This window comes from Capricornis sumatraensis, chromosome 7 (assembly GCF_032405125.1).
Source record: "Capricornis sumatraensis isolate serow.1 chromosome 7, serow.2, whole genome shotgun sequence".
In the NCBI taxonomy this organism is placed as follows: Eukaryota; Metazoa; Chordata; class Mammalia; order Artiodactyla; family Bovidae; genus Capricornis; species Capricornis sumatraensis.
This window is the reverse complement of record NC_091075.1, coordinates 94,320,357-94,347,436: the sequence shown is the minus strand read 5'-3', so window position 1 is coordinate 94,347,436 and position 27,080 is coordinate 94,320,357. Positions and strand designations below refer to the sequence as shown.

Genomic DNA, 27,080 nt, shown 5'->3' with positions numbered 1-27,080 from the left:
AGTTAGAAATAATAATAAATTAAAAGAAGGAAAATTAGGAGCGCCAGCACCAGCATTCGGTGATGGTGAATGCTCATGCAATGATTATGGAATCGACAGAAATTAAAACCAAAAATTTGAGTAAGCTATATACTACATGACAAGCAAAAGCAAAATTTTAATACTGAATTAAAGAACACATGGTTAGTTTCCATTTGCAGGTCATTCGGAATTCACGAGTGACTTCTTGAAACCATTACATGTTCTACTGGAAAGATTTGTGGTTTGATTTTTCATTTTCTCAAATAACACAAAACCAGGATCTATTAGATTTGGGCATCACAGCAGTACTGAATAGGAGTTGAAAATTCCATTTCTGAGCTTCTAGAGTCAGAGAATAAATAAATATACAATAAACATCTTTGAACAAATAATTTGGCAGTTGGAATATAGTGGATGGAGGACATGCTACTGATCTATTTGGGAGGGGAAAAAAAAAGGACAATCATTATATGGTTATAGCTATAGCAATGCCAGGAGCCTTCCCCCTCTTAGGTATAAAGCAACGCCAAGTTCAAGATCCACATGTCTAATTTTAGGCAAATCCAAAACATGCAACTTCATTCCTTAGCAAGAATCAAAATATGTTTTAAAAAAGAAAAAAAAATGAGTGGATGATTCTGTGAACTGTCATTATCAGATGCCAGGTATAGTTTTAAAATGAGATTTTAAAACTTTCTTTTTGGAATGGATGCGTCTTTAAACCCCCAGACTGCCGGCTGACAAAGTTTTCAGAAAAGACGAACACTGTCTACTGAACAACTTACCCTCGGGCACTCCCACCACTGAGGTGTAGCCGCGAGCAAGGAAAGTGACTTGGTGGCAGGAGGTGGGGTCCAGTTAAAGGCAGTACCAGGGTTAGTTCTACCTTGTCTATAATCTTAGGACATGTTATATGCTCTCATGCCACTACAGGTCAAGGAGAAAGTACAAGGCCTTACCTATGTTAAAGAGGGAGCATGTCATTAGAATAGAAAAAAACAAAGAATTTCAAACTATTAGAAAAACTTAGTTAAGCTCTGAGGTGGAAGCATAGCAGGTGAATAAACACGCATCTCTTTTTAAATTTTCTCCCTTGAACAGCTCCCATGCTCTTCCTCCAGCTACACAAGGAGGAGGAAAGAGCCTCCCATGTATTTTCAAAGTACTGTTCTCGTTACCCTGGTCACTGTCTGTCTGTGGTCCTCTCTAACCAAAACTCTCCACTGGCAGTAAAAGAAGTGGTTTTTTTTTTTTTTTTTTTCCACTTTTCCACTTCTGGCCTCCAACTGGCAATTGCTTTCACTGTTCAAATGGGAAAGTGAGCTTAAGTGCCTTTAAGAAGTTACCAAAAAGTTCGTGCTGTTGTCAAGCACAAAATCTGGTGACTCTCGTGCACCAAATTAAGTCTAACTCCATTAATAATAACTGAGAATGTATAAATAAGGCTAAAATAGAGTTCACATACACTTCACATAAACTTGAAAAGCATTATACATCGCTAAGGCCCAAGGCTGGGAAGAAAATAACCTAAAACGTTCTAAAGGATAACAAAAACCTCCTTACACGGAGAAGTCTGTTATTAGAGGGACGGTTGAAAATGGAGGCACGATGCTGATCAGCTTTTGGAATATTTATTGCTTAAAGGCACATCCAGTATAAATGAGATAGCCTTGGAACATTGTTGGTCTTTTATAAACATGTTTAGTCCTAAAACGTGTACCTTTATGCACTTTGTGCTTCAGGGTAAGAAAACTTGACTTTGGGTTTCCTAAACCATGACTCAGCAGCTTTTTTCTATTTCATTCCTGCCTATAGATGTGTACACACAAACACACCCACACACAACCTATTTTTATCCTGGGTTGGTTTGGATCAACAAGGGTATGATGCCAAATGGCTTTTGTTGTGTCTTCCCTAAAGGAATCACTAATCTCTGACTCCGCATGGGGATCGTCACCATTAGTGACCGACACTGCCCCCAACGTGTAGAGCTACTACAAAGCGCGTTCTTCAACTGGATTATAATCTAGGCAGCTGTCACTCAGAATTAATCCAGCATGACTCAGTTTTCAGCCCCTGGAGCCCTTCGATCACTTGGGTCTGTACCAACCCCATTTAACACCACAGCTCACCTACACTGACTACCTTCTATTGCTTAGAAAATCTGCTTGCTCCCCTGCTCCCTTCACACACTGCTTGCTGGCTCAGCGCTTGGAAAGTCAAGGTCTACAGAGGAGAACTGCAAACTCTCTCTGCACGTCACTGGAGCAGCGCATGCTGGTCTCTACCACAGGCCACATAACACTATTCCTTGCGGGGGCAGGTCTGCACATTGACGGAGATGAAGTGAACACCTCACTACTGTGCTCACTGTCCACTGATCAGACTTGATGACCACGCAGGCTCCCGCGTGTCTGCCGTATTACGTCTAAGAACGTAATTTTCTGCCTGCTCCGGTACCAACATTTTTAGTGTTTACTTAGTTGTCAGCCTCTCCCCTGGCACCTTAGCATCTGAGGGTGGAGAGCAAGAATCTGAAACATGCTCTGACTTGTCTTCTCACTGCCCTCAGAGGGTCACGTATTAAACAAAGAGGGTGGCACCCATGGGCTCACCACCTGGCTGCCACTAAGGTTTTCTTCTCAGGTAACGTACTGACCTCTGTGCTTACTGTCAGACCAACAGTAATTGTCGTAAAATGGCACCCTCGAGCCTTTCAGGTGATTTGCCTTAAAGCGTCAAATGACAGAATTTCAAGGCAGGCCCAAATCTCCCACTGGCTTCAGGCCACTGCTGTTGGAATGTCATAGGGAGTGACAACTCGAGCAGAGTCTGACCCCCTGGCCCATTAAATCAAGGCTATATTAAAAAAAAATTTCTTTGTGTGTGTGGATACAGGTATGTCTTGAGAGCTGGTGGAAGTGTCTTAATAGGATGGGCATTTTGATTTCATTTTCACAATAAAACAATTCATCATCTTGTTCAGAGGAAAACTAGTGGCCACTGGCAGTTCTTCTGAATCTTTCATTTTGGGAACAAGACGGTCAATGACTGGCTTCTCAAGCCTTACAAGAGAGAATAGAAAAATAATTCTAACAATCATAATTTTAGGATGCTCTTTCATCAAGAGCCAGGAGGATTGTCTCCAGAGAGTAGTGAAGAGAAATACACTGTCTTCTCGAGAGTCCTAGTGTCGGTTCAGAGATGCTACTGGAGACGACAGCTGGCTCCAGTCCTGCTTGCTTGATCGTGTGGTCAAGTTTTAGACATGAGTGTTTGTGTACCCTTTAGAAATACTTTAAAAACCTTTATCGTCTCCCCTGCACTGTAGAGAAAATACTCGCTTTTATCTTTCTGGTAACAGACCAGTTTCCAGTCTGCAAATGGGAAAAGTAGAGACATGCAAGAGGAATAAACTGTTAGAGACCCCGCTGTGTGGGGGCGACACCCGCTTACTTTTTCTTATCCTTGTCTTTCTTGGTTTGCTGGGCCCCAGACTGTTGGGCCTGGGATTGGAGCAACTGGGCGGCTGCCTTCTTCTTCTGGAAATTGTTCACCTCCTCCTCCAGCTCCTTCTTCTTGTCTTCCACCTTCTTCTTCTCTTCTTGGTGTGTCCGCTTGAGGAGGTCGAATTTCTCGTGGAGCTGAAAAGGAGAGGAGGAGAACAAGCTTGAGGGAGGGATGCTGGCTGGTCTAAGGCTGCTTGTGTCTGTTCAGAAATACACATGTGGTGCTGCCTGCGGTCCAGTTCCCAGAGGGGATCTGGATCTAGGGCTGAGCCAGGCAGAGGTGTGAAGAGCATCCTGTGGAGCCCTGTGCTCTATTGAGACTTGGATCCCTTAGGACTAAGAGAAATCTCCGTGCAGTTGTTCGGATAATAAAATACATATTCATTGTAAGAAGCATAAAGAAGAAAATTAAAATCATCCATGCTCCTAGTAAGAAACTCACCTAACGGTAAGAGTAGTTCTTTTCAAAACAGATAATACATGTTTACTTGGAGACTTACATAATGACTACAGATAGACGTATACTTACTATTCAAATAAAAAGAGCATGTAGGAAAAAAAAAGAGCATGTAGAAAAATTTCTGAACCTTGACAAACTAAATTTAGAAAAATATCACACTGCAGAAACAAAAACGGGGAGAGGGAAGAAGCATGGGTGGGGAGGCAGGAAGAGAAAGGGAAGGAGCAACGGAGGGAAACGTCCTGACTGAATGATTCTAGATGTTTTACCCAGCATTCACTTGATACTGAAAGCCAACAGCAAGTAAGACTCAACTTTCCTTTCTCTGCAGCGAAACTATGTTGAGTACTTAGCTATTTAAGTAAACTCTAGGTTTTTCATTATCTACTATCAAGGCAAACCTATGTCTTTCTCTCAGTGGGAAGTGTTACTCAGAAATCCACGGGGCCCGATTCCAATTGATGTCCATGCAAAAAGACTCATAAATTTTAATGTATCTCAGTTTATCTTTTAACAGGAGAAAATGAGTAATATTCATTCAGCTATATCAGCTAAAGAATTGGGTCATTTTAAAATCCGAGGAGAATTGATTCCTTCATTGTGAACTCTGTGAAAACTCTTACTGTAATGAAAATATTACTTAAGATGAAAACAAATTACTACTCATCACCATGTGAAATAATTCATATATCTGAAAATGTTCACTGTTACTCATTTTACAATATACTATCCAGTAGTCACGTATGGATGTGAGAGTTGGACTGTGAAGAGGGCTGAGTGCCGAAGAATTGACGCTTTTGAACTGTGGTGTTGGAGAAGACTCTTGAGAGTCCCTTGGACTGCAAGGAGATCCAACCAGTCCATTCTAAAGGAGATCAGCCCTGGGATTTCTTTGGAAGGAATGATGCTAAAGCTGAAACTCCAGTACTTTGGCCACCTCATGTGAAGAGCTGACTCATTGGAAAAGACTCTGATGCTGGGAGGGATTGGGGGCAGGAGGAGAAGGGGACGACAGAGGATAAGATGGCTGAATGGCATCACTGACTCGATGGGCGTGAGTCTGAGTGAACTCCGGGAGTTGGTGATGGACAGGGAGGCCTGCCGTGCTGTGATTCATGGGGTCGCAAAGTCGGACACGACTGAGCGACTGAACTGAACTGAAGCACACATTTAGCAGTATATTTAGGGTATTATGTATAAGAAACAAATGCAAATAAAAAGGATACATTTACATTTAATTAAGTGATCTTAAAAGCTTCCACACTACATTAACCTAATGGCAACTAAATTAAGTTCGTGATTTAATTTTAATAATAGGGGCATATGTTTATATAATCAAATATATGTTAATCTGTACAGTTTTAGGCATATTTTGTGTGCTTAAACTATTTTAAAGTGGTAATGTTTTAGTGTGTATGCTTAATTATTAGAAAGAACTTCCATATCAAAAGTGATAGACCAAAAGCTTTAATTTGTGTTTTAAGAAACTTCTCAAAATAAAAGTAATATAATCAATAAATACTGCTTAAAAAAATTTTTTTAAAGAAATAAAAAAGAAATCCAGGAAGCAGTTACCCTGGCCTGGAACTACAGGGCTTTGGGATCAGGCCCAGAGATCTAAGATTTAGCTTTAGTCTTGGCTTTGCTACTAAGTTGGTATGTGACTGCATAAACCCCTTAATCTTTAGGACACTCAGTGTTCCCATCCGTGAAATAGGAATGAGACTGGCCGTCCTACTCTTCACAGCAGGTTGGTAGGCCACTCCTCTGATAGAATACACGTAGCAAGCGTTTATCTCCTCTGTGCCTCCCCTGGACGCAGGACAGATGGCTCACCTCTTTCTCCGCCTCTTTAAGTTCAGCTTCTTTCTCCTTCACTCTCATGACAAACATCTGTCTCATCTCTTCTTCTTTCTTCTGAAGTTCTCCCAGAAATTCATTCCTTTTTGCTTCATATGTCTCCTGAAGACTACTCAAAAGCCACAAACCAAGGACAGTGTTGTGAAGTTGCATGATAAGAAATTTCAGTTCAGACAATTTCTAACCAACTGCTTCCTCAAAATAGATAAGGCTGCCACTTACCAGGTTCAAAGACACACAAAACGGCACCACCTCTTTTAAATTATGTGAGGATCAGAAAGACAAGCATACAGGAGCCGGAGATGTGGCAGCAAGCACAGTAAGCGCTAACGTTGATGTTGTTTAGTCGCTACTCTTTTGTGACCCCATGGACTGTGACCCCATAGCCCGCCAGGCTCCTCTCTCCATGGGATTTCCCAGGTAAGAATACTGGAGTGGGTTGCCATCTCCTTCTCCAGGGAACCTTCCCCACTCAGGGATCAAACCCGAGTCTCTTACACTGGAAGGTGGATTCTTTACCACTGAGCCACCAGGGAAGCCCTGAGCACTAAGGGGATGTCTCTTACTGCCCAAGCTGTCTGCTGGGTATATTCACCCAGGGCCAGCCTGGGCGGGCCAGTGTCTCCCAGATCAGTACACTGAAGACATGATTAGAATTTTAGAAGGTTAGAGGCGGTGTGGGGAGAGACATGCATTGGCACTGGAGCCAGACAGAGCCATCAGGGCTGGTTTGAGGTTCCCAGCAGTTTCCTGACTGATCTGAGGAAGGGCACAGCCTCTCAGCTCAATGTTCTCTATATGAATGTGGACACAATGCCTTCCAGGGATATGATTATGGGAGGTGAATGTGGGCAGACGGAGGAAAGCATCTGACATGACATTAGCGCTGGATAAATGTCATCTCCCCCAGTCAGCTCCCTCCAACCCCCAGTTCAGAAAACAGACTCAGTGAACCATTTAAATAGACAATAGTATATCTAAAGATATTATAGAAAATTACTACTCTTCAAGTGATATTATGAATTGTAAATAGAGCAGGGAGGAGTTTTACTTTTATTTTCAACCTCATCCACCTCCTGACTGTCTACAGACCTTAGGGCCTGATATTTTAAAGCAGATGCCATGGACAGTTTCACCTCCAAATCAGAACAAATATATTTACAGAAAAAGCACCGTTGGTGACACAACTTAGCAAAACAGACACCCTCACCCACTCACACAGAGAAACATTTGTGGGTAAATTATTATTATTTCTAGCTCTCCCTTGAACTATCCCTAGAACAAGAGTTGTTACAGTAACACAGGTCTGCAGAACTGTCCGCCTTTATCCAGGGACCAATTTCATCCATAGAGCTGGTTCCAAAATGAAGAGCACCTGTGGGTGACCCCAGGCTCCAAGCAGAGCCACCCCAGCATTCACACTTGTCCATGCAGAAGGAGGAAAAGGCCATGCAAGTTGGGGGTGGGTGGGAGGGGAAAAATAGCAACATACTTACAAATATCTTAATTAGGATTGTTTCTATTCCCATGATCAGTGCTTTTACTGGCTGCTGAAAAAATAAGTTCTCCCGCCCTCAAGTGTACCAACACTACCTACCCAGTAATGGACAATTAGGTGTCTCAAGTTTCTGGAGGTATATTTGGCTTTCACATTATCTTAGAACACAAAAGCAAGTGTAGCCAACATTAGTGCTGGCTAACAATAGCAATATTTGGGCTTGACATTTAAACTCTACAGCCACCGAAACAGAGAAATGCATGGGATAATAAAGGTACAAAATAATTTACAAATTTGATTTTGTTTGTTGCTTCCAGTGAACTCTTCAACAGCATTACTTGGGTCAGAACTGCCAAAGGCAGAGGATGACCTGTCCCTGCTATTACATTCTGGGAGGGAACCCAGTTTTTGTTGATTTTAAGATAATGAATATGTCTCCCTTTCCTAACAAGCAGTGGAACACCCACTTGGGTTTGCCAAAAAGCTGCATTTGGGTTTTTCCGTTAAGATGTTAGGAACAAATCCAAATGAACCTGATGGCCAAGCCAATAGTATAGAAACACTACCAAGAAACATGACCCAAAATGTGTTCCAAAGACCACTAATTTCAAGAAATCTTCAAAAGAAGGGATCCCAGGCTGAAAGAACAAAAGGAAGGTGCAATGTGTGACCTTGACCTCTCTTTGGAGAGCCCCAGAGTGCAGGGGCTCCCAAGACCTACAGCACGTCAGCACTGCCTGGGCAGGGTTTACTGGACTTTTCTAGACTCCACTCCTGGAGATGCTGGCTCAGGATGTCCGACAAAGGCAAAGCAATCTCTTTACTTCTTAAATGTTTCCAGGTGACTGGACAGTAACTAGTATGCCAACCAAGGGTTGTCTTAAGTGCTCTGAAAAGGCCTTTAGTTTAAAAACAAAACAAAAACCTGTTTAAACTGATTAACTTAGAGCTGCCCAAATCTGTTTAATCATGGAAAGTTTTGTTAAGTGACCCACAGAGAGAATCTCATTTGGGTAACACTACTTGGAATTCTGAGAACTCTCAGAATGACTCTGCCTTCGCAGTCCCAGACACAGCCTAGCCTAGGCTCCTGTTTTGGGAAATCCACTTTCAAATTGAGTCATGACCCAGTTGAGGGTCTTAATCTATCTGTTAAAAATAAAAAGTTTAGAGACTAGGACAGAAAAAAAAAATGCAGTGCAAACACGAACAGCAGAAATTCTTTCCTGCAATGTATATACTAGATCATGATGTAGAATGTGTTTCACAGGGAAGTTTGCAGCCTCGAGTTGGAAAGTGCATGTCCCAGAGAAAGGATAGAGTGATACTGCTGCAGCCAGATGATCTGCACACCGGCTGCTGATGAGATGGCTGCATCCGGGCACAGGAAGTGGCTCTAGAGCTCTGACACTGGAGATGACAAGCAACATGCTAGAAAGAGAAACCCCACGCCGAGGAGTCCAGTGCAGTAAATTTCTTAGATATGCATTCACAGATGACACTCCCCAGGCACCTGCAGAAATCCATGTGTGAACGAGAGACTGGACACCCTCCCCAATGCCTCCAGCCAGTGAACCGCCCTAGAAGGAACTGGCCCTATAGTATCCACTCAGACACCTAAGGGGATGACACCTTTTGCAATGTTTAGCTCTTCCAACTTCATTTGTAATTGTACTTACTAACACCCTCTTCCAAGGGAGAAGTGAACAATATTTTCACGAGGCTTTAAGCCAGCTTGAAACACAGGCTTTTCTCTTCTCATTTTCTCACAACAGCTCTGGGTAGCAGACGGCTCTGCCCATGGAGGTCAAGGCAAAGGAGAACAAGTGCTGACACTCCAGCCCATCCTTCACTCAGGTAAGTCACGCAGCACGGCTCTCTCCCTGTCACGTCTCGTGGACCACCAGGGAAGGGCAGGCTGGAGTCCCACACGTCACCCGGGTTAGTGGAGGAATTTACACACGAAAATGCGTCATCCTTACAACCACACAGTGAAGTGGGTATTATTATCACCACACATGTCATGGATGGAGAAACTCAGACACAGAGGAGCTTAGTAATCTGTGTGGGTCACACGATGAAGAAATGATAGAGCTGGGACGTGCACCTCGGCCACCTAGCTCAGGTGGGAGCTCGCCTCCTATGGCCGGATAAGCAAGGCTTTGGTGCTCCTAAAAACAAAGAAGTCTCAGGGGACTGCAAGGTGTGTGACCTCGAGAGAAGGGCAGTAAAGGAGCACTATATACGACCTGACAGGCAGAGCGAAGGAGAAGGCGGTGTTTGGAGGCGTGCAAGGAGTGCTGGGAAGAGGGCAGCAGCGTCCCAGGAGACAAGCGGCAGAGACAAGACCCATCCCCTCTCCAGTGCGACATCCCGCCCCCGCTTCTTCCCCAAATGCCAGCCAGAAAGCGGCCCGGGTATGGGGGGCCTGAGTCCTGGGAAGGCACGGGTGCTTTGGCTGGAGTGAAGCCGTGAGCTTCAGGTGTAAAAGATGCACACCAGAACAAGCAGGAAGGGACTTTCCGGGTGGTCTCCAAGCTCCCAATGCAGGGGGCCTGGTTCGATCCCTGGTCAGAGAACTAGATCCCATAAGCTGCAACTAAGACCTGGTGTAGCCAAAATAAACATTTAAAAAACAGAAAAAGCAGGCTGACACCTGGAGATGTGTATGCATGGTGACAGAGAGAAAGAGTCTGCCACAAGGCAAAAGAGACAATACTCTGAATGCGGGCAGGTTGAAGGACAATACTGGGCACAGACTTGGCTTCTGTGCCTGGGACTCACTTCCAAGGCTCAAATGTGGCCTGTCCCTGAGCTCGCCTGGCTCCTGGTTTGGTGTAATACTCAGGGGAGCTGCCACTCATCAGCCTCGGCTTTACAGACCTCTATTTTATGAACACGTGCTATAAACACACGTGGCGCCCAGAGGGGAGGATGGCCTTCACTGTACACCTGAGAAGGAATCCTCTACTTTGAGAACATAAAAGCCTGGAGTCCTTCGCTGATACTCCTCCAACCTCACCCTAAATGCACAGGGAAAAAATGTCTTCTATGAGCATCCAGCGGAGAAGGCAATGGCACCCCACTCCAGTACTCTTGCCTGGAAAATCCTATGAACGAAGGAGCCTGGTAGGCTGCAGTCCATGGGGTCGCTAAGAGTCGGATATGACTGAGTGACTTCCCTTTCACTTTTCACTTTCATGCATTGGAGAAGGAAATGGCAACCCATTCCAGTGTTCTTGCCTGGAGAATCCCAGAGACGGGGGAGCGTGGTGGGCTGCCGTCTATGGGGTCGCACAGAGTCGGACACAACTGAAGTGACTTAGCAGTAGCATGAGCATCCAGGCGTGATGATTTCGATGGTGAAATTCCAGGAAATCCCTCAAATTATCTGTGGCTTTTGCTTTTCCTTAACTGTGTCATCATTCACGCAGTGAACCCTCAGGGTCAGGCCCACAGGAAGTGAGTGCCCAGAAGGCTGGAAACTCCTCCAGAAGAGAGGCTGGGCTCTTTGTAAAGTGGTGGTTTGCAAGGAGAGGAAAACCAAGTTCATTTCACCTTACAACCTGCCAAGACTTGTGATCAGAGTTGACTTTTACATTCCAAGGATCTTGCCTGCACCAAGAGGGCCACCTGAGGTTGAGTGAATGGGTCTCTAAGAGGCGAAACTGCTTCCAGGGTTCCCAGGAACTGAGGTGGTAGGAAGTATTTATTTTTAGAAGGTCTACTTCTATTTCTTATTTTCTTATACAGGGAAAAGAGTAAAGGCTCTGATGATGCAGATATATTGGGTTGGCCAAAAAGTTCATTGGGGTTTCCATACTATCTTACATAAAAACCCAAATGTTTTGGCCAACCCAATATTCTGTATTTCCTGCTTTTTTTGTCCTCAGAAAGAAACCCTAAGGCCAGTAGAAATGGATCCAAATGAGGAAGGGGAGATGTGTGAATAAAGCATGTTCTCTTCAAGTCTCAAGGACCTCCACCGCCGGACTGGGAGGCCGAAGCAGTGGGCTGGACCCCGCTCTGCCAGGAACAGCCTGCTGGACCCACCCAGCAATGCTCCTCGTGGCGGGCACTACCCTGGCCTTGCAGGAGAAACTGTCGCTCAAATGCAGAGATGGGGCAGCAGCAGGAAATCCTCACCATCCAGGGGCCTGCATTACAGTCTTCAAATTCCAGAGTTGAAAAGAACACGGCTGTGCTGAATGCTGGGGATGTAAACTACCTCTAACAGACTTCAGAGATAGTCACACGCAGTCTAACCTCCGCAGGCAGCTCACTGGCTCCAGGTAATGATCTAGAGGTCTAGGGGCTGCCAAATTAGAGCCTGAGGGGGGAAATCTCGCCCCTCCTGTTTTTCTAACTACAGTTTTATTGGAACACAGCTGAGAAATGGAATATTTCCTGCCCTATCAGAAAACACGGACGTCACAGTCATCAGCGATTACAGCCCTTCAAGGTGAGCTGGTGAGCCCTGAGGGAACTCAGGAAGGGGAATACCTGGGATCTAGCAGCCACCAGACTGCAGCCACCCCCCACTGTGAGCCCCAAGGGAGCTCCGGATGTGAAAAACACAGGACCCTGGCCTGGGACAGCCAAAATGCAAATGAGCGGGATGACTTCAGTGAATCCAGACTCTTGCGTCTTCCCATACATAGAGAAGCACTAAATTCCTTCACTTGGGTTATCTGGTTTCCTTTAACTAACAATGATCAGTTCAGACCAGCTGCCCTTTGTGGCAAAACTTCCATATAACCTGATGGGTCCTCCCCTCGTCTCCTCAGAGCAGTTCTCTCAGGGTTACTTGAGATGCTGTCTTCTGGGCTTGAAGTCTTAAAAAGTCCCACCAAACATTAAAGCAGAACCCTCCACTTTTAGGATGTGAATATCTTTTTTACAGCCATGCAGCCACACTTGTTCTTTTAGGGTTTCGGGCTGCTTTCATCCTCTAAGGGTGGAACTGAATGACTGGGACAGAGACTGCATGGTTCATAGAACCCACCGCATTTATTTCCTCGGGGGCACATTCTGGAAAAAGTACTCCTACTAGATCTTACTATCCCCAGATCCAGCCCAGTTCCTCATTTTACAGATAAAGAACCTGAGGCCCAGACAAGTCAAGAAGTCCAGTGGGAGCAGGACCAAGACCGGAACCCACACTGATGCCCCGTCACCCTTCAACGCTGTCTGGGTTTGAATGAGGGTGGAGGCACATGGGTCCCATTGTTCTGCCGTTCCTTCTGTTCCATGTCTACGGGGATTGGGGGTGGGGGAGGGATGAGGAGAGAAAACCTCTATGAAAAAATAAAGATGGCCTCTGCCACTACCAACTACCATTTTCCTCCAGCTTAATAAGCAAAGTAGACTTGACTGTGTTGAGGCTATTTTGGGGTCAAGTTTCTATCAGCTGAACCTGTATACACAAAAAGGGATCCTCTACGCTGCCTCGGAAAGCACATTCCCATGGTTGAAGACAGTCAGTTTCACAAGCCCCCAGGGCAGGACTAAATGGTGCAAACCCAGCTAAAAGTGAATGTCTCGGTTAGAAGCCCTTTGTCTGGGGTCTCTACTCATTCTCAGGATACACAGGAGCACCGTACCAGGAAACCAGCCCAGATCTCACAAAACTATCTCTAAAGCGATTCCAAGGAAAAAACCTCCTCCTATCCTAAAGGCAGCTCAGATCCCAGGGACAGTCTGCCCACACTGCACGCAGGCTGCCTCGGGCACATTTTAGGAGGTAAATGTGTGGCCAGCTGGCTCCTAGACATCCAAGTGTAAGTTACAGGTCAGCCACAAAAGCAAAGGAAAACAGTCTTTTCCAAGGAACTGTAGCCCCCAACTGGTACACCTCGTATCACCTCAACTCAAATCCCCATTAAGAAACTACAAGAGGGCCTTCCTTGGTGGTCCAGTGGCTGAGAGTCCGCCTGCCAGTGCAGGGGACACAGGTTCAATCCCTGGTCTGGGATGATCCCAAACATCTCAGGGCAACAGGTCCTGAACCTGTTCAGGCAACTACTGAACTGGAGCGCCCCAACTGCTGAAGCCGGTGCGCCTAGAGCCCGTGCTCCAAAATGAGAGAAGCCACCGAAATCAGAAGCCCGTGAACTGCAACTCGAGGGCAGACCTCGCTCAACGCAACTAGAGAAAGCCGGTGTGCAGGAACAAAGACCCAGCACAGTCATAAGTAAGTAAATACGTTTTTAAAAAGGAAAGAAACTGTATGAGTTTCGTATGGAAAAGTGATTCTCTCCTGTACCAGGAGGTGGCAATTCTAGCCCAGCAGCCCACCCTCCTCTGCCTGGCTGACCCTTCCCCACCACTGGGTTCTGACTGGGCCTGGCCTTTGTTGGGCCACTAACTCTCTGGCACACCAAGCCTGGGATGCAGAAGCCCATGGGGTTGCAAAGAGGCAGACACGACTTAGCAACTGAACAACAACAACAAAACTCTACACTGGTCTCCACACTCTCCCCTTCACATCTTTCCTCTTCATCTCCATCCATTAACAGTGTGGGGAAATATACATGACAGAGGTCCTGTAAGCTATTCCCTCTCCTACCCACTCCTGTTCTTAGAACTGTATGGATTCACTGAAATCCAGTAAAAGCATTTCCAAAATAAGACTGCTGGCAAGGTTCAACCTTAAATCTGTCTGGCAAAAATGAACAGGGCCAACTGTAATGAGCAGCAACACCTTTATAAACACCTGAACCAGGTCCTATGCTTCTGTGAGTATAACAGGGTTCAAAACTCACGCCATCACTTCCAACTTGGGCAGGTTGTGCTGGCTTTGCTTCCTCGACTGTAAAATGAGGAGGCAGTAATGACATCAGGAACATCAGTTACTCGAGGTGATGCAGAAAAAGTGGTACTGCAATGCCTGGCAATACGTGCTATTAATCTGCCCTCGCCTGAGCCCTCCCCCTTGGATATCTCAGTCCAGTGAGTGTTTCTGTGGTGCGCCAGCACATCCCAGAGACTGCTGCCTGGGGGAGCTGACTGCTGGGTGCCCGCATACCTGAAGGGCTTGCTGTCAGGGTCCGTGTCCTTGAAGCCCATCTCCTCGAGCTTACAGCGCCGATACAGTTCATAGTGGCGGGTGTGAGTCTGTTCTCGTAAATCTTCCATGTTCACACGGATCAGCATCTCTCGGAGTTTCACAAAGTCACAGTGGTTTTCATTCTCCACTGTGAGAGATGGGGAAGAAGGCAGGGAGGGTTCTCAGCAGCCATGTCATTAAAATCTGAAGTGATGCTTCTAAGATGTTGTTACCATGGCTACTGAATCCTCTAAGGTCTCAAGGTCACCCGAGGATCCTCTACTGGATCCTCCGTCCACCCCTAACATAGACAGGATTTCTGACATTGGTGATGACTGATGACGAGGGCGACTGCTGAGTGCATACTGACTGCTGAGTGCAAGGCACCCTGGAGGAGCTCTGCAAATACTGTCTCGACTCTGTAACAATTCTGCCAAGCAGGCTATGTGACTCCTGCCACCCAGAGGCAGAGCATGGTTCTGATGAGCAGGCTCACCTCCCAGACAGATGGAGCAGAGGCTACATCCAGACCTTGTCACATCTGGCGATTTCTACCCCTCCGTGCTGTCGGGTAATCACAATGGTGTGATCACTCACCTAGAGCCAGACATCCTGGAATGTGAAGTCAACTGGGCCTTAGAAAGCATCACTACGAACAAAGCTAGTAGAGGTGATGGAATTCCAGTGGAGCTCTTTCAAATCCTGAAAGATGATGCTGTGAAAGTGCTGCACTCAATATGCCAGCAAATTTGGAAAACTCAGCAGTGGCCACAGGACTGGAAAAGGTCAGTTTTCATTCCAATCCCAAAGAAAGGCAATGCCAAAGGATGCTCAAACTACCGCACAATTGCACTCATCTCACCCGCTAATAAAGTAATGCTTAAAACTCTCCAAGCCAGGCTTCAGCAATACGTGAACTGTGAACTTCCAGATGTCCAAGCTGGTTTTAGAAACAGCAGAGGATCAAATTGCCAACATCCGCTGGATCATGGAAAAAGCAAAAGAGTTCCAGAAAAACATCTATTTCTGCTTTATTGACTATGACAAAGCCTTTGACTGTGTGGATCACAATCAACTGTGGAGAATCCTGAAAGAGATGGGAATACCAGACCACCTGACCTGCCTCTTGAGAAATCTGTATGCAGGTCAGGAAGCAGCAGTTAGAACTGGACATGGAACAACAGACTGGTTCCAAGGAGGAAAAGGAGTATGTCAAGGCTGTATATTGTCACCCTGCTTATTTAACTTCTATGCAGAGTACATCATGAGAAACACTGGGCTGGAAGAGGCACAAGCTGGAATCAAGATTGCCAGGAGAAATATCAATCACCTCACATATGCAGATGACACCACCCTTATGGCAGAAAGTGAAGAGGAACTAAAAAGCCTCTTGATGAAAGTGAAAGAGGAAAATGAAAAAGTTGGCTTAAAGCTCAGCATTCAGAAGATGAAGATCATGGCATCTAGTCCCATCACTTCATGGCAAATAGATGGGGAAACAGTGGAAACAGCATCAGACTTTATTTTTCTGGGCTCCACAATCACTGCAGATGGTGACTGCAGCCATGAAATTAAAAGACGCTTACTCCTTGGAAGAAAAGTTATGACCAACTTAGATAGCATATTCAAAAGCAGAGACATTACTTTGCCAACAAAGGTCCGCCTAGTCAAAGCTTTGGTTTTTCCAGTAGTCATGTATGGATGTGAGAGCTGGACTGTGAAGAAAGCTGAGCGCCGAAGAATTGATGCTTTTGAACTGTGGTGTTGGAGAAGACTCTTGAGAGTTCCTTGGACTGCAAGGAGATCCAACCAGTCCATTCTAAAGGAGATCAGCCCTGGGTGTTCTTTGGAAGGAATGATGCTAAAGCTGAAACTCTAGTACTTTGGCCACCTCATGAGAAGAGTTGAGTCATTGGAAAAAGACTCTGATGCTGGGAGGGATTGGGAGCAGGAGGAAAAGGGGACGACAGAGGATGAGATGGCTGGATGGCATCACCGACTCAATGGACGTGAGTTTGAGTGAACTCTGGGAGTTGGTGATGGACAGGGAGGCCTGGTGTGCTGCAATTCATGGGGTCGTGAAGAGTCGGACACGACTGAGCGACTGAACTGAACTGATGCTGTCGGGACCTGAACAAGGCAGCTTTTATGTACCACCTTCTTTAATTTTACCAACAACTGGTTGCTGATGTTGTTCAGTCACTAAGTTGTGTCCGACTCTTTGCAACCCCATGGACTACAGTACACCAGGCTCTCCTGTCCTTCACCATCTCCTGGATTTTGCTCAGATTCACGTCAACTGAGTCAGTGATGCCATCTAACCATCTCATCCTCTGCCATCCCCTTCTCCTTTCGCATCAACAATATGAAGAACATCTTCTTATTGCAGAGAATTTAGGAAGATTCATAAACACTAGAATTTTCCTATACATCTCAAAGGCACTGTGCTTTCTCAGGTCTCATAGATTTGCTGCCTTTATTCAGAACAACGAGGACTGATATATCTTAAACTGATGAAGGAACTTTCTTTCTGCAGCCACCCTACTTAATCCATAGCATTGGATAACCTCCTTCACAACACCCAAAGGCAGGCAACAGAATCAGAGACCTTGCCCAACAAAGTGACACAGGAAAAAACGTCTTCAGGTTAGAGATTGTGGTCATGTCCCCCGAGCGCCAATTACAGGTCACTTATTCTCACAAGTCTCAGATGCTGACTGAGAAAATATTTCATTAGAAGACAATTTTTCAGGAGATAATGGAGAAACAAGTATCATCTTGTTTGCAAGAAACTCTTTGCAGCTTTCTGATACTTGGCTGATGAAACTGGTTCTAACTCCCAGGGAAGAACTCTCTTTGCTCAGGAATTTATAGTAAATTCCCCACACCACCCAGCATTCCTGACGGGCTGCCTCATGGGCACAAAGGCTCTGCAGATACTTCTCTCTGTCGTGGACCAGCCTCCCCATTTCTTTCCTTCCTCCGCGACTGCCAGCGGCCCCCTTCCATCCGCCCATGTCGAGTTCCCGCATGGTCACCCTGGGGGTGACAGCTGAGGAGCGCCTTCGCTGTGATGCCCACGTACATACCCTGCACCACACCCCAGGGGTACTGCCTGGCCTTCGCCATCTTGTTGCCGATCTTCACCTCTTCGGTGCTGCCGACCACGGCGAAAGGGAGGTGGACCTGCCAGCAACAGAGGACACAGAATGGTTACCCTCCCCAAGCGGCAAAGATGGGCCCCCGCTGCCTCCACACGCCCCCTCCTCCCACAGGCGTCTCCTTGGGGACAGAGGAAAGGCGGAATGAGGGCAGACAAGGGAGGGGGCTCGACAGCCCAGTGGGGGTCGGTGTCATGGATCCGACCCCCCTGCAACCAGCTACCGAGGCTCTGACGTGGGCTAGACTCCAGGGGAGGCTGGAGTCTTTGCAATTATACGCATGGCAAGTGAGGGACCTCCAGTGTCTGACAGTAGCCACTGATCTATGCTCATCTATGTGATTAAGAGCACTTGACGTGAGGCGGGTTAAGAAGAAATTTTTAATTTTATTTACTTCTAACTCAATTACACTTAAAAGGAAGCAGTGTGAAACAGTTTTCCCTTAATTACAACTTTATGGTTTTGATAGGACTGCACTTCACTTGGCATCAAATTCAAATCTTCTCAAAAAAAAGAAGAGGAAGAAGCAGTTATGTCAATGTGGACGTAAACATGAAGGAAAATTATCTTTTTGGTACTTATTTCATACTGAAAAACTTTGAAGTATGAGAGGAGTAAGTTAGGTAGGTGTCCAAGTTGGGATGTATGTAACTGTAAGATGTACATTGGGGAATTTCCTGGTGGTCCAGTGGTTAGGACTCTGAGCTTTCATTGCCATGGCCTGGGTTCAATCCCTGGTCAGGAAACTAAGGTCCTGCAAGACTTGCAGTGCAGGCAAAACAAGAAGAAAAAAAAGAAATACACACAGAGAAATGATATTTTTGACAAATTAGGTTAAATAAGTTCTTAAATTTATCTTCTTACTTTTTAAAAATGTGGCTACTGGAAAATTTTAAATTCCTTGTGCGGCTCATATTTTATTCCTATTGAAGAGCATTGCTTTTGACAGGTGATCACTGCACAAAATCCAACTGAGAAAATTACTGGCTCAGGCCTTGCACCCAGACTCACCTTGAGCAGAGCTGCTATAGAAGATACCGGGCTGTGCCATGCTCTGTGCTGCACTGGTTTATTTGGTAACTATGGCTACCTTCTGGGGAGAAAACAGTGATTCCATATTTTTCCTATTGGCAGGTAAGAATAACATTGAAATGGCTGCTCTGGGATTTATTGCTGATAAATAATAAATCAGTAATTATTTACTGATTTACTGCTCCCTGATGCAGGGTCCTTCTGCTACAGATAAACTGAGAAAGATGATGCTTTTAAAGTCTAATCCTCTCCCACAGAGAGCTTAGCAGAACCCTTGGCCCAGGCTGCCCAAGTGCTATTCTGTTTGGTGCTCATGGTACTTATATTTTCCAGTTGATTTCTCACTGTGGATGAAGGGAAGAAAGCACATCTTCTTCCCCAGCATCTGGAACTGCAGAGTGTTCCCTAGAGCTGGGGCGGCAGGACCCTTGCAGCCCACACTATGATGTCACGACCTAGGAAACCACCTGCTCCGTGGGTGCTGATGGACAGAAGCCGCCACTGTCCCCTAGGATAACCTTCTTTCACACGCTCTCATGGCCGTTTCCCAGGAAACATCTCTCTTGGGTTTCTTCCAAGGACTCCAGACCCTTTACTATCCTAACCACAGCAGCACGACAGCCAGAGGGGCTCACACAACTCAGGGTGAGCAGACGCGGGTGGAGCAGAGCTGGACTGCCTCTGCAGGAATGAGATCCTTCAGTGTTAAAGGCAATGCTTTCCCAGAGAAGGAAAACATCCTATTCCCTTCCGAAGTCCTGATCACGGTGGGGATGACCAGAGGGAAACGTTCCTCCCTAAATGATAACAGCCCTGTCTAGAAAAGTCCATATGCTGAACAGAAGGAAGAAGAAGCAGTTCTGAGGAATTACTCTCGTCTCCTAATTATGATGGCAAACAGCACAAGTCTGGTTGAAATTTTGGGTAGGTTGAAATCTCAGTGTTACTATTCACTAGATGGCTTTCACCAAATCATTTAATTCTCTAGCCAAGCTTCAGTATGACTTTCTTTATATAAAATGCCCAGAATAGGCAATTCTACAGAGACAGGAATGTACAGACTGGTAGTTGTCAATGTCTGTATAAGCGTATGTGCTAAGTCACTTCAGTCTTGTCCAATTCTTTGCAACACTATGGACTGCAGCCCACCAGGCTCCTCTGTCCAGGGGATCCTCCAGGAAAGAATACTGGAGTGGGTTGCCATGCTCTCTTCTAGGGGATCTTCCCGACCCAGGGATCGAACCCAAGCCTCTTATGTCTCCTGCACTGGCAGACAGGTTCTTTACCACTAGCGCCACCTGAGAAGCGCCCACCAATGGCTGGGATGGTTAGAAGGCTGACATCTAAAAGGTACACGGTTTCTTTCTGCGGTGATAGAAATGTTCTAAAATTGACTGTGGCGATGGTCACACAACTCTGTGAATATTAAAAACCACTGCACCATCATCACGGGATGGCCCTTACATGAGGACTTACACTCATCGTTGCGTTAATCTCTGCCACCGTTTCTTCATCTGTAGGGAACTGATAGATCTGGACTCCATTGCTGACTAGCTCACTCATGATCTTACTCTTGAATTTGTGCAGTTCATTCTTGGCAATGGTGTCCGCTTTTGCAATTATTGGGATGATGTTCACCTGTAAACCAAACACAGCCATTTTTATTTAATTCCAACAGAAGAAAAACAGACAAATGAATAAAATACAGAAAACACAGAAATGGAAATTGTATAACTTCACTTAGAAAATAGAGATATTATTAAAAATTGCACTTTCTACCTAGATGCAAAATTCAGAAGATATTCAATAATCTTTTAATTCCATCTCTGAACACTTTACTTCCTCCCATCTGGCACTGAAAGCAAGCATCCTTGTAATTTCCTCTTCTGTGCCACCTCATTCTTCCTTACGGTGTAAAAGGAAATGTTACTCTATGACAAAGAACGATAACAAAGAAGCCTATTCTTTGAGTAACCAGCCACTCCTCTGTGACTCCTCCCAGCTACTTTAGGAGCTTGATTTTTGTATGTTTCTAACAGTCTAATACCAAGGTTTTCGGTAGTTAGAATAGTGGAACATTCAGCTCTATGAGGATAGCATCCTTTCTTTCTCCTGATGACCTGAAAACTGCTAGGAGCAGGGAACCTAAGTATTAACCAAAACAAAAATGGTTTCACCTACTTTTAAATTTTGCAAAATCACATCAACTAATTATCTTGAGAACCAGCTTCTATCAGATTACTTTGTGCCAGAATGAGATCTAGTGCCAAAGACAAAACTCGCTTTCAGAGCATCGGATACAGAGAGCTCAGGATTTGACAGCAACGGCAGAAAGCCCAGGACAAGGCCTGAGGACCCTCCAGCTCAAGCCCTAAAGCCCAGGGTGGGCCACTCTTCCCCCAGCTTGCCCTGGTGCTATCCACAAGGCACATTTTTTGAAATTCACTTTTAAAGAATAACTTCCTTCCACTCCCTGCTTGGTACAAAGGTTTCACTAAGATGCTATTGACATCTGATACCGAAGACCACGTGCTTCACCCAGGTCAGTTGAAAAGGGAACAGAAAGTGGTCCCAGCCAGAGAAAACAGAGACTTCTGGGAGGTTTTCCAGGTCATGTCCGCATTCCTTTGCTTCTCCTTTCATCCCAACAGCCAAACCAAAAATCCCTGATAAACCAGAATGAGATGATCCACTGATGGAAAAAAACCTATTCTTCCCTATTCCTTTACCCACTCCTAACCTTATCACGCGTGGGCTTCCTCCAGCAAGTTGCAGGCTGAGGCAGACATCAGTGAGGGTTGGTGAATGTCTGAATCAGGACCTGGGCAACAAACTCCTCCCTGTTTTTCATATTGGCTAACTTTTGTGCACATTTGGTATTCAGTTAATATCAACATGCACAAAATGGCAGAGGGTCATACTTTCCTGGCCAATTCGATGAGAGTAGACAGAAGAACCAAGCAAATTTAGATTTAAAATCTCTTCTTCTTCAGAGGCAGGTGCTTAGAAATCTTTTCTTTAATTATCATATGTTTGCCCTAATTCTTCACTTGTACCAACAAACCTTTAACGACATCATTTTCAAATTCTCTCCAGCATTCCATCTCTACAATAATATTAATCCTTTGAAAGCAGTTCAACTTGCTTTATAGTGATTTTTTTTTTTTTATTAGCTGCATTTGCCTTTTCCTTCCCCTTTGACATCAACTCTACGAAGCATAATCCTACTGTTGGATATCACCCTGACGTGGTGTACAAGCTCTGCCTTAGTCAGGAAGCCACCTCCCTCTGCCTGCCTCCCAGCCCTGCTTCCAAGGACCTGAGAGGGCAGGGAGCAGGGTCCTCCTGCCCAGGACTCCTCACCCTCAATGGCTCACTGCAGCTGAATCAAATGAGATGAGAGAAGGTTTCCATTTATTCTCCCAAGAATACTCTAGCTGCAGGAGTCGTCTTTGGCTGGTAGAATATGTTTGTGTAAAGCAGTGTGCCTGTGCAGGCTGGGGGCTGGGGAGCCTGGCTGTATCAGCATGCGGACCTCCTGTGGGCTGGTTCAGGCAGAGGCCTTGGGGACAGGCAGATCTTCTCAGTGGTCTCTATTATGTCCCTCCAGGGAGAAAGCATCCTTTAAACAGAATTGTTGGGACAGAAAATAACACCCAACAAAGCCCCGTAAAGATATTAAGACTTGTTACTGATCTCAAAAGCAGGTTAGAGTCTAAGAGGAAACACTACAGCGGATTTCTGTGGCTGTTCTTGTTGCCGTTTGCTGCTTCTTTATTTCACAATGTATTGTCTTCCTACTTATTTCAAAATGGAAAATCAAATTAGTCATCAAGTACGTCATCAAATGCGGTCAAACTTAGCAGCCCCTCTCTCAAATGTTGTGAAGGAGAGAGGTTACACATGTGCAAAGATTAGGGGTCAAACGCATTCTGAGACACTATTTCCTTTGAACACATGGTACAGATCTGTTTTAAAATCTAAGAAGTTAGACCAACCTTATCACATAGATAAAGAACTAACACTTTTAAAAAATTTTTTATACTTTAAGTTAAAGCCAAACCTATACAAACCCTTCAAAGAGAGGTTTAAAGTAAGTTTCTTTAAAAAAATAAATAATGAATTATTGTTCAATCTCCCTAAATTTAACCCTTCCTACAACCCTTTAAGGAGAAGGCAATGGCACCCCACTCCAGTACTCTTGCCTGGAAAATCCCATGGACGGAGGAGCCTGGTAGGCTGCAGTCCGTGGGGTCGCTAAGAGTCGGACACGACTAAGCGACTTCACTTTCACTTTTCACTTTCATGCATCGGAGAAGGAAATGGCAACCCACTCCAGTGTTCTTGCCTGGAGAATCCCAGGGATGGGGGAGCCTCATGGGCTGCCGCCTATGGGGTCACACAGAGTCGGACACGACTGAAGTGACTTAGCAGCAGCAGCAGCATGGCCCTTTAAGTGTCTCCACTATCCGATTCCCCAACGCTCAACAGAGCACACATTAGTGCCAATTTAAGACCGGAAGCTCTCTTTTCCTCCCTGGCTGCTTGAAGATCAGCTGCCATCACAAATGACACAGCAACTATCCGGACCCGTAAGTTCACGACCAACCAACTACTTCAGCAGAAACGATGTCCTTCACCCTGGAAAGGCAATAGTCTCTAAGACAGAAATTCGGGAAAAACTGGCCAAAATGTCCAAGATCAAATGTCATCTTTGTATTTGGATTCAGAACACATTTTGGTGGTGGTAAGACAACTGGCTTTGGCATGATTTACCATTCCTTGGATTATGCGAAGATGAATGAGTCCAAACACAGGCTTGCAAGACATGGCCTGTGTGAGAAGAACAAGACCTCAAGAAAACAGTGCAAGAAACACAAGAACGGAGTGAAGAAAGTCAGGGGGACTGCAAAGGCCAGTTTTGCTGCTGGCAAAAAGTGAGCTGGATCTTGGACGACAGAAGGACTAAAGATTCTGCAGTGACTCTATCTGTGGTGATTGTACAGATTTTTCATGAAAGACAAAATAAATGAAGACCTCTTACCTGAAAAAAAAAAAAGAACTAAAGATACTTTGTAATAAGCTACATCATTTTGCTTTGTCCTAATATCCAGAGGTGTTGAAACATTTTTTTTTCATATTGTTAAACCTTATGGTTCTGTAAGCCAGTGAAAATATAAATACAGGGTTAGGAAGCAGAGGTGGGGATGAACAGGTGGAGATTTCTAGGGTAGTGAAACTACTCTATTTGATACTCTAGCGATAATTACATGTCGTTATAAATGTGTCCAAGCCCACAGAACGTACAATATCAAGAGGGAACCCTCATGTAAACTATCGACTTGGGGTGACAGGGATGTGTCAATGTAGGTTTTTTGACTGTATTAATAACAAATGCACCGTCTTGGGGGGATGTTGGTAATGGGGGGCTATGCATGTGGAGAGAAGGGAGTCTATGGAAAATATCCGTACCTTACTCTTAATTTTGCTGTGAACCTAAAACAGCTTCCGGGGTGGCTCAGATGGTAAAGAATCTGCCTGCAATGTGGGAGACCTGGTTTGATCCTTGGGTTGGAAAGATCCCCTGGAAGGGGGCATGGCAACCACTCCAGTACTCCTGCCTGGAGAATCCTCATGGACAGAGAAGCCTGGGGGGCCGCAGTCCATGGGGTCGCAAAGAGTTGGACATGGCTTAGCGACTAAGCTCACACAAAACTACTGTAAAACATAGTCTTTAAAATAAAACACCAAATTACACCGAAAGCAGAGGTCCCCTGGGCCTCTGGATAAAGGTGATCTTAGGGGAGAGTGGACGGCACCCAGAGCAGCAGTGAGTACCTTACTGTCCAGCTTCTTCATGGTGACCAGGTCCAGGGACTTGAGCGAATGGCCAGTGGGGGCAATGAAGTAGAGGCATGCGTGGATCCTGGTGTCATGGTAGTTGAAGAGAGAACGTTTGATCTTCAGTTCCTCTTGCAAGTAGGCCTCAAACTGGGCATCGATATATTCCACGATTGGCTTATAGCTAGAATGCAGAAGAAAGTTATTAAAACATATTTTTAAATCAGCATGTCGTTAGTCTCAAACCTCTTTGTACAATCCTCCAGGAAAGTCCTTAGTGGTTCCCTGTTCTCTAAGAGCTAAAGTCCAAGCTCCTTACCTTGGCCATATGGCCCCTAAACATCACCCCAGGCTCCCCTATCCTTCACCTCCCTAGTTCATGCTCTCTGCCCCACATGGCAAGCTCCCGCCTGCCTCCAGGCCTTTCCTCATGCTAGATCCCCACTTGGAACGGTCTTCTTCCTGTTAATCTCCTGGCTAACATCCATCCTTTAAAACAGCGATTAGAAATATGTAGGACACACTGTCACTGCCCCATGGCACCCATGAAAGTATTGCTAAGAGACTGCGGCATTCTTCCCTGCTGGGCCAAAACTGAGCCTCAAAATCTGTCCCCATAAAGTGACTTTGACAGGCTCTCCCAACTGACTGGCATTGGTGCCCAGAGTGAAACTCCTTTGCGGTTTTAGGATGTGGCACCATCTCTGGCTGGCAGCCTCTCCCCACTCCTCTGGCCAGTCCTTCAGGGAGAAGGGCTAGCTACTCTGTGCTCTCAAAGAGCCCAGCGCTTGCCATGACCTCATCTATAAACGGAAGTGCCTGGTCAATTAGGATCAAGGTTCCTTCCAACTCTCAATTTTATGATTTGAAGGTAAACTGTCTTCTCACCAAATCATAATTCAAATCTGTTTTGAATAATTATGCATGACTCTGTGAACTGACCACAAACACTATCATTAATAGCATATGTGGGATATATATTCAATAAACCACATGTTCTCCAGGGACAAAGTAGTTCATTAGGTCACTATGGGAAAGCCACGAATTCTTCCAGGTCTCCACAGGGACTGCTCAGAAGCTAGTGTCAGCAGCAATGAGACAGGTAGATTAGGAATAAAATGGGTTAATCCTTCCCCAGACTTACTACCTTGCTGAGGGATGATTTAAGCTTTAAGAAAAATAAAAACCTCTCAACACTCAACTCACAAACCCATAAATTAAACTGAAATCCCTGAAAGGGAACTATAAATCTTTTATAATGAGGATGACAGCAGATGTCCTAAAAGGAAAAAAAACATTATGACCAAAACTGAAAACAGAAAAAAAGTTTTCTTCTATTTTCCTTTGGTTATTTACTACAATTCATTGATTCAATTTGAGCAAAGCCTCTAGAGGTTTAAAGAAAAAGTAGACTGTGCCTGAAGAAAATCCTTAACATAATAGAAATCCTAATGAATTCCAATGGAAAGGATGAACAAGTAATAAGATTCTTCTACATGTTCCAACTTTAAAATATAGGCAGGTAGGGCTTCTCTGGTGGTTCAGTGGTTAAGAACCAGTAAAATGCAAGGGACACTGGTTCGATCTCAGATCCGAGAAGATCCCACACGCCATGGACCAACTAAGCCCCCGCCATAGCTACTGAAACCCACATGCCCTAGATTCCGTGCTCCGCAACAAGAGACCCCACTCATGAGAACCCCACACACCACAACTAGAGGAGTCCCCGCTTGCAAAGACCCATTGTAGCCAAAAAAATTAACAAATACATACACTATTTTTAAAAATATAAGCAGGTATTATATAACAATATTAATAATCATTATTATGATAGGATAATTATGTAAAATGGTGGTTAGAAGCACGGACTCAAGTCAAACCAACTAAGATCAAACTCCAAATCCACAACTTTCTAACTTGCTTTGGACAAGTTACTAAACCTCTCTGTGTTTCAATTTCCTCACAGGTAACATCAAGGACAAAAATATCACCTATATCAGAGCTACTGTGACAAATACATGAGCTAGTATATGCAAAAAACTAGCACATAAAACTGTGAGATATATCTATTTCACAGTAATTTAATAAACCACAAATACGAGAAAAGCAAGCCTGTTTTCAAAAAAGACAGGGAAAAAAAAGAGAAAGGAACTTTGTACTGACCTAGATCCACGGTAACTCTTCTGCCACTGACTCATGCCCTGTAGGGCAGTGGCCCAGGCCACTTCAGTGAGGCCCACTCATGCCCTGTGAGTCCAAGGCCAGACTTTCGGGTCCCCTGACACAGGCAAATGCTTGGGGAACCAAGGACCGCCCCAGCACCCTCTGAGCCCAGAAGGGAGGAAAGCAGCTCACGGTAGTTGCTCCTTCCTGTCCCCCCAGTTCCTGATTTGCAGCTTCCTGGCATCTCCCCCAACAGTGGTCCAAGAATGTTTCTTCTTTCTAGTAATTTCCTTTTTGCCTTTGGTTTTGATTCTGTTCCTCCAAGATTATGGGAGGCATAGCACCTCTCCTTTTCCAGTGAGGAGCACTCTCTGCCCTGGATTCAGCATCTCCAAAGCCATCTCTTGTTCTCCTCTTATGCTTCAGGCTTCCTGCCGCCTTCCCCTGTTTAGGAGTTTGGGCCAATCTTTTCAATCTCCTTCTTTTC

At 45.2% G+C, this 27,080-nt stretch overlaps 1 protein-coding gene and 1 pseudogene across 1 annotated transcript in view; one reads left to right on the top strand and one right to left on the bottom strand.

Moving 5' to 3' along the window:
- SEPTIN11 (septin 11) overlaps positions 1 to 27,080 on the bottom strand; it is a 48,513-nt gene that overhangs the window by 4,133 nt on the left and 17,300 nt on the right. Inside the window, exons 4-9 of the mRNA XM_068975160.1 lie at positions 24,428 to 24,614; positions 20,066 to 20,227; positions 17,486 to 17,582; positions 14,376 to 14,544; positions 5,827 to 5,959; positions 3,478 to 3,665 (exon numbers count right to left, since the gene is read on the bottom strand). Coding sequence (XP_068831261.1) covers positions 3,478 to 3,665; positions 5,827 to 5,959; positions 14,376 to 14,544; positions 17,486 to 17,582; positions 20,066 to 20,227; positions 24,428 to 24,614 — 936 coding nt within the window. The remainder of the gene's footprint in view (positions 1 to 3,477; positions 3,666 to 5,826; positions 5,960 to 14,375; positions 14,545 to 17,485; positions 17,583 to 20,065; positions 20,228 to 24,427; positions 24,615 to 27,080) is intronic.
- LOC138082220 (small ribosomal subunit protein eS24 pseudogene) lies at positions 21,089 to 23,530 on the top strand (annotated as a pseudogene).